The following is a 13,358-nucleotide window of genomic DNA, read 5'->3' as shown; positions in this document are numbered from 1 at the left end:
TTGTGGGCATATACATATAGGTCGATTTTAGGATATATATACGAACTCAGTACTCAATATGGGGGAGGCCCTGTCGAACGTAACTTATTTTTACTTGTTTCTTGTAATTTGAATTTTTTTGTTTCGTCAGGTGACAACATGACTCGAACACAATGGTCTACACCAATGCGGCGCTTTCTTCACATATTCAGAGTGACAAAATTGAAAGGAAGGCCTAGTGACCCATTTTCTTTATCGTCGAAAGTTGTCGGCCCGGAAATTTGCATATCAATGCGTTGAGAAATTACTGAAATTAATTAAATTGATCGCTAGATGAACCCATGAAAATTCAGTGGAAATAAATCATTTGTGATAGCAATGTTTTTTCTTACGATTTCGATAACTATGAAAGCGAAGCAATAAAGCTGCGTTTTGTAAAGCCAACAACAAAATGTGTTGCTTTATTTTTAGAAATTCCCTATAACGCAAATGCACTCAGACTGGGCATCGATTTTCGTTGTCACGACGAGGAGGAAACCTGTTTAAGAACTTGAAGTTAAACTAATATTTGGTTTCTTAAGTTAGTTGCTGTAGACGTTGATCAAACATTGAACTTCAGCAATAACCAGCTACATCTCTGCAACTGCATTAGTGCATTAGTGGCACTGTCCACTCTGTCGAGAAATCAGAAAACCAATGGAAGAACAGAAACAATTTAAGTTTGTTTGACTTTGACTTCTTCTCTTTTTTTCAGCATCTGGAACTTGCAAACCTTAAGAACCCCTCTTGGGTACTGTGATATGCCTTCTCTTCGTATGTGTGTGAGTGTAGCGTTTATTGTCGTCGTTTTCTCCTTTGCAGAAACATACCAAATCACGCACATATTTTTTATAAGGGACCAGGTCAATGACATCTTCAGTTGGTCGACTATTGCATAAAACGTATAAATGTTTATAAGAACATACATATGTACATACAAAACAAAGTAGTGGCATAACAATGCTATGATCTGAAATCATCAAATGCGTTATCTTTGCATTCATATTATTTTTAAAAAAGGTTGTAATAAATAGTTAAAACTTAAAAACATTTTCAATCTGTACTATGTGTGGTTTAAACAGAATTCATTTACATACATATATGTATACACATCATGGTACAAATACACAGGTAGCCGCATCGGCAATTGTTGGTAACATAAGGTGTCAAAATTTGACATCAATTCAATGCAGTTGACACATTATGTTACCATCAGCTGGCATGATAATGCTACCTGTATTATTGTACCATGATACACATAAGTATTTTTTTTTTGTTATTTTGCTAATGTATAAGTAAAAGGAGCTGTAAGAAAAATTAATAGAGTCGAGAAACATGCTCATGAATAAGTCACATACATACATATGTCATAAGATACCCAATATTATCAGAAAAAAATATTTTTACATTAATAACATAGTAAACATCGTATTTAAAAAGTAAGATACTTTCATATTTGATCCTTAAGAACGTCACCTTCTGCACAAAATATGGTCATGGTTATAGTCGTATGTCAATACATATTAGGGAAAGTAACAAAGGACCTATCTATCAAGTCGCTTTCACAATGCTTCAAATCTATGTATGTGGTGCTTTTGAATATTCAGCCACTTAAGTTTGGATTGGAAAAATACGTTTTAAATTAATTCTTCAGTTTTTTTGTTGTATTAATTGTCTCATTTTTATTATGTCAAATGGCATGACAAAAAGGACGCCAAAAACAACATATATGTATCTAAAGAATTGATGGCCAAAAACACACATTTGCAGATTATACATTGCGCTTGTGTGAGTATAAAAAATTCGAACGACCAACATTAGTATTACACTAACAAACCAACGTTCTCCTTATCGACTGATTTGCAAAATGTAAACAACACGCCAAACTAACGAAGCCACACCAAGATATTTACTCTATACGTGTGAGTACGATCGCGGGCATAGAAAACTTGTTGTTGCTGGCCATCTCTGATCTAAAGCTGCAGGGGAGGATCAAATAATCGCTTGAAATATTAAGACGATCTCTCAGGGGCGTCAACAAGAGTTAAAATGGGCTAACATCAATACGTGTTTGCAAACATTCGGATACATGCCATGGATACCGATATACGAATATATTAATAAAAAGGTGGTTTGTGCGGGACCTTTTTCAATATTTAAACGGAAACAATTTATTATAGTTAATAATAAGCAATGGAGCGGATGAAAGATATCAAGCAGCTGCCCTGACCGGCTTTAACATGACACAGCCCAGGACTTATCTTGATCCCTCTCTCATCTCAAGTGGACACCGTCCTACCCGTGGTGTCACCTGGGGAGGAGCCTTTAACACCCGTAGTAAGCTAACATGTGCCGCGCGTTCACCGATAAGAACGTTAAAAACTTGGGTTTGGGCGTCGCGTTAATAATACTCCCCTAGAAAAAAGCACCCTACTATGAAAAACGAAAGAAAAGAAAAACAAATCCCTCAAAAGTTGACGACGCCCGCAAACGTTTTAAGGACCATGATCTGCGAATCTGCACATGGAATATTCGCACTCTTTATAGAGAAGGTGCAGTTTACGCACTGGAGGATGTACTTGCAAAGTACAAGACCGATATAACTGCAATGCAGGAAATACGACGGATTGGGAGTGGCGTCACAACAACACCTAAAGGTGACGCACTATAGTATAGCTGTCATGACATAAAGTATGAGTTTGGTTGCGGTTTTATAGTTAGTCGGAGGTTAAAAAATCTGGTCTCCAGTTTCACTCCAGTGGACAAAAGACTTGCCATAATTCGCATAAAAGCTAAAATTTTCAATATCAGTTTTATTTGCGTCCATTCCCCCGGTGAAGACAAGGAAGAGCAGCCCACAGATATGCAGTTAGACAACAAATGTATTGCAAAAGCCAAAATTGTAAAAAAATTCATATTAATTGTTCGTTTATGGCAACAAATTACATATGTAAAAACTATACGTTTATTGTGCAAATCTCTTGCTATTGGTTCTCAAAACAATATTCTGTCAAAATATAAAAAATTGATTTGCAATTTACAATAAATGCGGCCTACAATAAGAATTACCTACTACTTTGAGGTGACAATAAATGTATTGCATCGGGAAAAACAGTTGTATAAAACGAATCATTTTTGCCAATAATGGACTAACAGTATAGAATGTGATAAATTTCAGTGATAATAAAAGCCGTTATGGAGGGTCTTCAGACAGGTTAAAAACGCATGAGACCATATTAACAATAAACAATGACGAATCGGCCACAGACAAGTATGCAAAGAATTAATATTTGACTCAATATAAATTGTCGGATAAAGGACCAATGCAATACTGCCTTTTTCAATATTATTGAAATGACTTCATTTGTACTAAATGGATAGATATTGTACTCTGCTATCATAATAAATCCCAAAAAGTCCGACAAATCTAATGAAACCCATCAAATATGGAAATTATACACCTTCTAGAAAAGCTGGAATACCGAATTTTTGTGTAGTATATTTTTTACCAAAGAAAAAAGTATGTGAAATCGGGTTCACGGGCATAATAATGATTGGCATCATTAAGAAATATTTAATGGTCATTATTCTTAAAGTCAGCCAAAAAGCTCAAAAATGTTCAACTACCACCATTCCAAAGGCCAGATCATGATATATTAATCTTATTTGTATAAATTGCTGATGTGGTATAACAACACTAAACTGATAAATACCTCGGGCCAAAATCCTGTTATCAATCCTTATAAATTTTTTCGGTCCAGTTTAAGAAAAAACTCGAAAAAGGTCCTCCAATTTAATAAAAATGGCGGAACCAGTAACCGTAGATTGTAACATGTCGAGCCCTAATTTTTTAACTAAGCTCATTAAAGCTCCAATGAATGTCCAAAGTGTATAGACAGCTCATTACGGAACACATCTTTGGTAATTCTCCAAGAAATCATCGATTTGGTAATTTTTGCAATACTTTTATTGTCACCTCCAAATAGTAGTTAATTCTTATTTTTGACCGATTTTTTTTAAATCGCAAATAAACTTTGCATATTTAATGGAATATTGTTTTGGGGACCAATAGCAAGAGATTTGCACAAAAACCGTATAGTTTTTACATAATTTGTTGCCTTAAACGAACAATTAATGTGATTTTTTTTACAATGTTGGTCTATCTGTATTTTACGAGCGCTTGGAAAAAACATATGAGCGTTGTCTTTTCCTTGGCATTAAAATAATTCTATTCGAATTTAATGCCAAAATTGGAAAGGATACCTTTTGGTCCAACGGTCAGAAAATTCAGTAGCCATAATGTAACATCTGACAACGGAATAAGGTTGATAGACTTCTCAGCAGCAAAAAATATGGTAGATTTATCTCAATATCTCGATATTCATAAAGGCACCTGGCTGTCACAAGATCAGAAAACAAGAAACCAAATTGATCGCATTGTGATTGATGGAAGACAATAATCGAGTGTGTTGGATGTACGATCGTTCCGAGGAGCAAACATTGGTTCGGATCACTACCTTGTTACAGCAAAGGTACGTACCCGCCTAAACGGTCCAAATCAAGTTCGAAAAGACACAATACGGAAGTTGGACATCGGTAAGCTGCAAAAACAATAGATAGCGCCTGCATATTCCACTCAACTAGCCCAATTGCTTAATGAATCTTCCCGATAACACATCAGCACAGTGGAAATGTATTTCCCATCCCATACAAACAGCCGCAAAATCCATTCTTGGATACCAGAGGCCTTCACTAAGGAATTCATGGTTTGACAAGGAGTGTCGCGTTGCTACAGAGAAGAAGAATGCGGCATATTGGGCCAACCTACAATCAGTAGCAACTCGTAGCGCACGAGAGAGAAGTAAAACGTCTTTTCCACAGGAAAAAGAGAGAAATGAAACAGCAAGAGTGCGAAAAAACGAGATGTACAGGAGCCAGAATGAAGTCTGAAAATTCTTCGCTGCAGGAAATCATACGAGTATTTGAGAAAAAAAGTCATAACCCTATTCCGATGTTCAACTTATCCACTCATTATCAGTCCTTACAACTTAATCAATTTCAATTCATCAGTTAGACTTTATTATAACACCATAGCCGATAGCTTTGATGCTAGTAAAATAAATAAAATAATAAAAAATTCTAATAAATAAATATTATAACACCAACGATAACTTAGTTCATTGGTAGGTATTCATTATAATATTTTCTTCGCATTTGCATTTAATGCCATATTGCTGTAGAATTTACAAACCCTCTATTATTTCCATTTTCTGTTTTTTTTCGACATTCTATTGTCGGTTTTAGCCAACTTTTTTACAGTGAACACCTTCTGGAATTTTATGTAATAAAAATGTTACGCATAAACGTTTGTACATCCGTACATGTGTATGTATGTGTGCACATATCAAAATCCAGATTGACAAGTCGAGTAGAACCATTTCATTGGTAACTTCTTCGATCGCTCCGGGAAATGCGAATTGTGTCGACTGAAGGCAAAGAAATGCACACAACCACATGACGGTGGACATCTTCCATTTGATGGCTACGAGAGTTGTACAGCAACAAACCATGAGCGTTAACATTGTAAACTACACTAGCAGAAGCCGCAGCTACAGGCCAACACAAACAGAGCTAAAAGCTTGTCGTATAAATGCGCTTCTGTCCAAGAAATATTAAACAGTTTGCAGAGTGAATTGAAAGTGTTAACAACGTCAACGTATCTCGGAGTATCGGTTGGCTGATATACTGTGAATTGATTGCGGATTACGTTAGGATTATTGACTGAGATCTGAAAAAGAAGACTAAAGAAAAAATGCGCTACTCTTTTGGAATATTGGCCCTGTTATTTTTGGCCACCATTAGTCAAGCGGCTGTTGTTCCTAGACGTTATCGGAACACTGAAGAAATATTAGTGCCTGTAAAAGTCATTCAAGATGGCGAAGAGATTAAAGAAATCAGCTTTGAAACTGATTCGAAATCGCAGATGAAAAGTGTTGCCCCTGAAGTAATTGCCGAGGAAATTGCAAATGCAGTGGATGCAGAACAAAAACTGGAGGCTGTAGAGGCTGTAGTCGAAGCACAACGTCGCTTTGACGAAGATGTTGTAAACGAGGAAGACCAAAACGTTGTTGTTAAAGAAAATTCGGAGCTTTTAAAAACACTTTCAGTTGAAGAAGACAAACCAAAGGAGGAGATTGAAGAGAAACAAGAAAAAGAAAACGTTGTTCATACACTAAAAAATCTTCAACAAGAAGAAGCTGATCAACCAGAACAAATTCAACATGAAGATAAAAGTGACGAAGCGAAATCCTCGGCTGATGACAAACCCATCCAGGAAGAGCAACCAGCTCAACAATTGAAATTCCTTGTAAAAAACGACAGTTCTGAAGAGGGAGTCCAAGCTGACGCCGTTTCAAATGACAACGAAGATAATGTGCCCGAAGCTACATTACGCCAAGCTACACAGGCTACACCAGGTCAGACTACGCAACAAAATTTTGTACAGCAGCTCATTCAGAGTTCACCCTTAGGGCAATTTTTCAACCAGATAACCGGACAGAATCAAAATGCTCAACAAGTTTCAAGTGATGAGGCTGCTCCTGCCACTCCTAATCCCACAATTCCAGCCTTTTTGCAACCAGCCATATCAACAGTCCAAAACGCGGCACAGTCGGTAGTCAACACAACTCAGAATGCTTTCCAAGGCCTAACTAATTTGGCCACCAACTTGGGCTCAACGTTCCAAAACACCTTGTCCACTTTTGCCGGACAGCAACAAACTGCCTCAGGAGACGCAACCACCGCTCGGCCCCAGGGACCTTTCCAACAGCTGGTCAATACCTTTATGGGCAACAACAATCAACAAGCGGCACCAGCAGCAGGCACTCAGCCACAAGGTCCATTGCAGGGCTTATTGAACATATTTCAGGGTAACAATGCCAACAGCAACACTCCCCAACCCAGTACACATTCGGCAGATACTACCGCCGCTCAACCGTCCAATCAACCTGAAGTTGTAGAACAAAACGTCGAAGCAGCCGAAGAAACCGTTATCTCAGCCGATAACATAAGCAATGAAATTCGCACCAGCGCCGAAGTAGATGACTCCCTTGAAGAAACCAACCAACCCGAAGAGTTGATAGTAGTCCAAGATGATGCAACTCAAAATGACGACCACCAACATTGATACGGCTCAGTAACGTCACTCTAGGTATTAAGTTTAGGATAGTAAGATGTGTCATTTTAAATATCATGTGCCGCCAGTATCACGCCATTTTTTCAATTATTTTGAAAGCTATTCTTAGTTTATAAGTTCATCAATCAAAACAAACAAAATTATTTATTTTCACTCTTTAATTTAATCGTATTGAATGGAATACAAAAACTAAATAAACCACATTTATGAAATAATTTTTGCGAATATTTGTCATTTCTTTGATAAATTATGGAGAGGGAGATGGCAAAGGCGTTTTAAAATTCTGATTATTGTGTTCGATAGGATATCTACTTTACCTCGTTTAGTATGAACTTTACAATTCGAACTGCATAGGCATAATTGGAAAGTCAAATAAATTTCAAGTTATTCATGATGAAGGAAGTAGGGGAAGCACTTCGTTCTGAAAGTGTCCACAGAGAATTATGAATTTATTGTAGATGCAATGAATGATAGACAATGAAATAGATTCGAAAAAGAAACATTTTAACAAATGTTTCTTTAATTACTCCCATAGAGTCGTTTTAAAACCTAATCAATATGCGAAACAGACAACATCCTAAAGTCTTTCACGTCTTTTTATACCCTCCTCCATAGTATGGATGGTATATTAAGTCTGTTTTTTCGTTTGTAACACACTGAAATAATCAATTACTACCCTATAATAACGTATATTCATATATTCTTGATCAGGATAAAATTGTATGTCGATCTAGCCATGTACGTCTATTATAATCACTCTAACCTCCACAATAACTAGACCGTAGGTAGGTCAAGGTTGTAGCCCCTGATCCTCAGGATCATAAATCTACATGCATCAAAAATTGTCAAGATAGGTCCATGTTTTGGTATGGCCACCACCCCCATAAAATGAAAATGCTGATTTTAGGTATTTTGAGGATTTTAGCCTGAACTACCCATAATTTGACATTTGAAGTTTGCTGCTGACACCAATCTTTCCCAAAAAAATTAAATATATATAGGTCCAAGTTTTGGTTAATCGTCACATAACGGTACCTCCCGATCTGAGGTATTTTGAGGATTAAGTAACATTTTTGACCGAATTACTTTTCATTTGACAATTGAGGCTCCCAGCAGTCGCAAAACTTCTACACAAAAAATTGTCAACATGGACCCATGTTTTAGTATAGCCCTCATATAACAGCAGTGGTCACAAAACTTATCCACCAAAAATGTTCAACACAGGTCCACACTTTGATATAGCCCCCATATAAAGGTACCGCCCAATTGAAGACGTTTTTAGATAACTTTTCTGACCTAAATTAGGTATTTGGGGGTATGGGCAGCGTTGCCATTATTTTTCTCCAAAAGTATTCCCCAAATTTCCCCAGATTTTATTGAATTTCCCCAAGAAAATCCCCGAACATGTTTTAACTAATAATTGCAAAGAAAAAATCAAAAGTAGTTTTATTTTACTATTGAAATTTATTTCATGCATTTGATTTTACATAAGTGAGTTAAAAATGAGAAAACGTCAACAAAAAGTTAGTACTAAATAATACTTCATTCAAATTTGTACATTGAAATTTAATAAAATTGTTTTTACATTCGTAAAGTATTTATTCTTATACTTTTAATACACCTTTTTCAGATGTAATTCGAATTATTTTAGTTGTAATTCGAGAATTCCATCTGTAATTCGTAACATTTTATTTGTAAATCGAGAATTCCATTTGTAATTCGAATTGTTCTATTTGTTATTCGAATTATTCCATTTGTAATTCGAATTATTCCATTTGAAATTCGAATTATTCCATTTGTAATTCGAATTATTCCATTTGAAATTTGAATTATTCTATTTGTAATTCGAATTATTCTATTTGTAATTCGTATTATTTTATTTGTAATTCGAATTGTTTTAGTTGTAATTCGAATTATTCCATTTGAAATTCGAATTATTCCATTTGTAATTCGAATTATTCTATTTGTAATTTCAATTGGAATAATTCGAATTACAAGTGGAATAATTCGAATTACAAATAAAACAATTCGAATTACAAATAAAATAATTCAAATTACAAATAGAATAATTCGAATTTCAAACGGAATAATTCGAATTACAAATGGAATAATTCGAATTTCAAGTGGAATAATTCGAATTACAAAAGGAATAATTCGAATTACAAATAAAATAATTCGAATTACAAATGGAATAATTCGAATTACAAATGGAATAATTCGAATTACAAATAAAATGTTACGAATTACAAATAGAATAATCGAATTACAAATTAAATGTTACGAATTACAACTGGAATGTTTCGAATTACATGTGAAAATGGTGTAGAGTTCATAATAGAAAAAAACTCTTTCTACACATCCATTATCTGCAATTTCTTGAAATGGAGTTGACGCTGCTGCTTTATATGTATACAAAAATTCACCAAAATGTGTTTAAATCATTAGCAGAATTATCTCCAAATATAGGTCTGTACGATAACTCAAAAGTTTGTACAAAATTTGTACAAATTTTCATAAAATGCTGTTCGATAACAAAGTGAAATGAGAAGTACTTGCAAATACTATTTACTTGCGAAGTTATCGGACAGGCCTTATGTATTTTCAATTTACAAGGATAATTTTATCCATTGCGATTCGTAAACCTATGGAGGTTTTTGGGTTGTCAACTGTTTCTAAATATGTTCTTATAGAACTAAAATTGGGTTGACCCAATGAATTGCAGCAAATTGCATGTATGTTTTAAAAAAGTACATCCGTTTCAGCATTTGTATTAACAAGCGTTTAAGATATTTGGCACAGGTCTTTTAAACATTAATAATTTTTGACTCATCCAAGCATTAAATTTTTGTTTCCAAAAGTAAAGCCTAGATTCATGGCTCCGGCTCCCAAAGGTAAAACACTACCAAGCAACCGATTATTTGACAGTTATAGATGGTTTCAAAATTCGAGTGCATTTTATTAAGCATATTTGTCTCTTTTATAATTGGAACCATGAATTTTAAATAAAGTTTAGTTTCATCATTGCTTCTCAATCCAGAAATCATTTGGCAGTTAAGTCCCATTCAGCAGTTGAAATTATGAAAAATCGCATTTCAATTCAACGCATTGTTCTAGTGCACGATCAGTTGCCGAACCGCATGATAACACTTCAAAGCTGTTATAAATTGTTCCGACTGTGACTATTTAGTATATGACACATGTTATTTGTGCGTTACCCGTGTGCTACTATTAAGAAAGTTCAGATAATCTGAAATAATTACTCAAAAAAGAATTTCCCCAAAAATCCCCAAATATTTTTCAGATTTACCCAAAAATTCCGCAATTCCCCAAGTCGAATTATTTTTCCCTATTTCAGAAAAAAATTCCTTGGGGAAAAGTCCCCAATACTGACTACGCTGCATGTTGGACTCATTTTCGACAGTTTGCTCTTTTGACACTTTTATCATTAAAAAAGTACTGGAACGAAGCTAATTTTGTTGGTGTTGTATTGTTGGACTGTCTCCAAATGATGCAACCTGAACTAAAAAATGTAAACGCTGATAAATTCGAAACGAATTAATTTTTTTTTTTTTTGAAGTTTGTAGTGCGAAATGTTATCTTTAAGATGGTATACAAACAAAAAAAATGACATTTTTAAATTGAGCATTTAAAATGATGCACCACAATAACAATTGTCAAATTGTTGGATTTTATACCATTTTAGTATTCCGAACAATTTATTTTCTATCGTTTTCAGTAGGTTTGTCATTGATTCCGATAGAAAGAATGTTGGTCCTGACGTAATTTTGGCATGATCGTAATTAGTGTTCCTTTGTATGTAATTTGGCTATAACTTTCTAGTTTTTGAAGTTATTCTCCAACAAATGAGTATGAAAAATCATTAAGGGTTATGTCTAGAGTACATACAAAAACTTTAATGATGTATGGGAAGTCCTGTATTAGTCAGGGTAGCCCCATATTAGACTAGTCTGATAGAGGAAAAAATTAGGGCATAGAACAATTTTTTTTTTACCCTCAGCCTTTAGGCTAAAGAGGGTATTTACACTTTGATACGACCAAAAATGTGCCTCATCGAAATAATGGTTTTATACCCCAAGTATGTTTGTACGACATCCGTTTCAGGCAATTTTGAGTAGATCTAGCAATGTCCGTCCGTCTGTCTGTCTGCCCGTCTGTCTGGCTGGCTGGTGCGCACGATAACTCTCGAACGGATCAATCGATTCGGTTCAAATTTTGGGTATCGAAATATTTTGTCTAGATTTGATTTAATTTCGAAGATGGGTCCACTCCTTCAGGTACCTCCCCCACAAATGTTCAAAAATTGTCGCAAAACTTGTGCGCATGATAACTCTCGATGGGAGTAACCGAATTGAACCAAACTTTGCATATGGTAATACTACCTCTAGGCATAAATCAAGTTCGAATATGGATTATATCGGTATACTCCTTCGGGTACCTCCCACACAAAATTTCGGAAAAGTTCAGTTTAGAGCCTGTTCTCGAATGTCTTTGATTTTTGTTATAGCAACTTGTATTCACTGCCCCGTTTACGACGGTACATGTCTCATTAGGGGCAAGTCCATACTTCCTGAGAAAATAGCCTGAAGGATGCAAATACCCCTATGACACCGTGTGTAGTGGTTGGAGCGCAATATAACTCTCGAACGGATCTGTCGATTCGGTCCAAAATATGGCCTTAGTAATATTTTGTCCAAACATAGTTTAAGTTTGAAGATAAGTCATATCGGTCCACTCCTTCAGGTACCTCCCCCACAAAAGTTCAAAAATGTTCGGAAAAATTGTTCGTACGGCAACTCTTGAAGGGAGTGGCCGAATTGGTCTATACTTTACACATCCTAATATATCTACCAGATATAGATCAGGTTCAAATATGGACTATATTTGTCCACTCCATCCGGTACCTCCCACACAACATTTCGAAAAAGTTCACTTTAAGACATGCTCTCGAATCACTTTAATTTTTGTTGAAGCAACTTGCATTCGCTGCCTCAATTACGATGGTAAACGTTTTTTTAGGGGCAAGTCTTGAGCAAACAGCCCGAAGAGTGTAAAAACCGCCTATGACACCATATGTTGTGGCTGGAGATCCACTTCCATAACGGTCAATGTCGATCCATTCCGTTTAGTATCTCCTCCGCAAAACTTTTGATCTTATATCCTAATCAACAGTTTTGTCGGTTCAAACGCCCAAAATTTTTAAAACCCCCTAAATACATACGTATTTTGGGAAAAAATTGCTTCAATATACACAGGCTGAGGGTATATCTCTGTGGGCAAAGCCGACTGATACTTTTTTACTTGTTTTTATTCGTTTTACTTCATAGTATGTCGTGCGAATAGTCGCTTTTAAAGCAATTTGGGAGGAGTAGTAGACACTCTAAATTATTTTTGGAAAATTGAAATGGTAATTGCAATTTTTTCGTTGATTTGTAGGTACCCAAACGTGGACCTATGTCCACAATTTTTGGTGGAAAGCTTTAGTGATCACTAGAAACCCTAAGTACCAACGTATAACTAATTTGGAAGGAAAGGGTGGCTTAAATCCTCAAAATACCGAATATCAGGAGGTACCGTATATGGGGGATATACCAAAATATTAGCCGATGTTGTTCATATTAAATACATTATTACCCACGGACACAGACTGAGTTTGTGCAAAATTTCAGAACGATATTTCCATTCGTTTCCAACTTATTAATTTGGCGCCGCTAGGTCAGTGATTTCGACTACTGTGCGGCGAACTGATAATTGCCGCAAGGAAAATTGTCTAATGTAAATATGGACAATGTTCATTTCAGCTAAAGCCCATATTGTGTTGCTTCCAGGGTTTCGGAGTCGAGGTATTTTTGGCTCGACTCCGACTCCGACTCCAGACGAGTTTTTTTTCACGACTCCGGCTCCGACTCCGACTCCGGGTCGACTACGAGAGTAAAATCCTATACCACTAAAAATGAATAAAATTTGCACAAATTGTTAACTTTTTCCTATAAAGGCTAATGTGTTAGTTTTTCCTTACATATTCATTAGAAAGAACATTCGTTCGAATACATTCGAACATATCAATACTGTTTCTGCCGAATCTTACATTGAAAATTAGCAAATTTAGAACGTTTTTGTCAGTTTT

At 35.6% G+C, this 13,358-nt stretch overlaps 1 protein-coding gene across 1 annotated transcript; it reads left to right on the top strand.

Moving 5' to 3' along the window:
• The first annotated feature begins 5,683 nt into the window (after positions 1–5,683).
• Positions 5,684–7,428, top strand: ImpE2 (Ecdysone-inducible gene E2). The gene has a single exon (XM_073982223.1). The coding sequence runs from the start codon at positions 5,831–5,833 to the stop codon at positions 7,202–7,204; it is 1,374 nt and encodes a 457-aa protein (XP_073838324.1). The 5' UTR covers positions 5,684–5,830; the 3' UTR covers positions 7,205–7,428.
• Positions 7,429–13,358: the final 5,930 nt, after the last annotated feature.

This window comes from Musca autumnalis, unplaced genomic scaffold (genome assembly GCF_047663935.1).
Source record: "Musca autumnalis isolate F117 unplaced genomic scaffold, ASM4766393v1 scaffold_4, whole genome shotgun sequence".
Taxonomy (NCBI): Eukaryota; Metazoa; Arthropoda; class Insecta; order Diptera; family Muscidae; genus Musca; species Musca autumnalis.
This window is presented reverse-complemented; position numbering and strand designations above follow the sequence as displayed.

What these genes read in the sequence shown, in the direction of transcription:
- ImpE2 (XM_073982223.1), top strand. Translation starts at nt 5,831, where the DNA reads ATGCGCTACTCTTTTGGAATATTGGCCCTGTTATTTTTGGCCACCATT.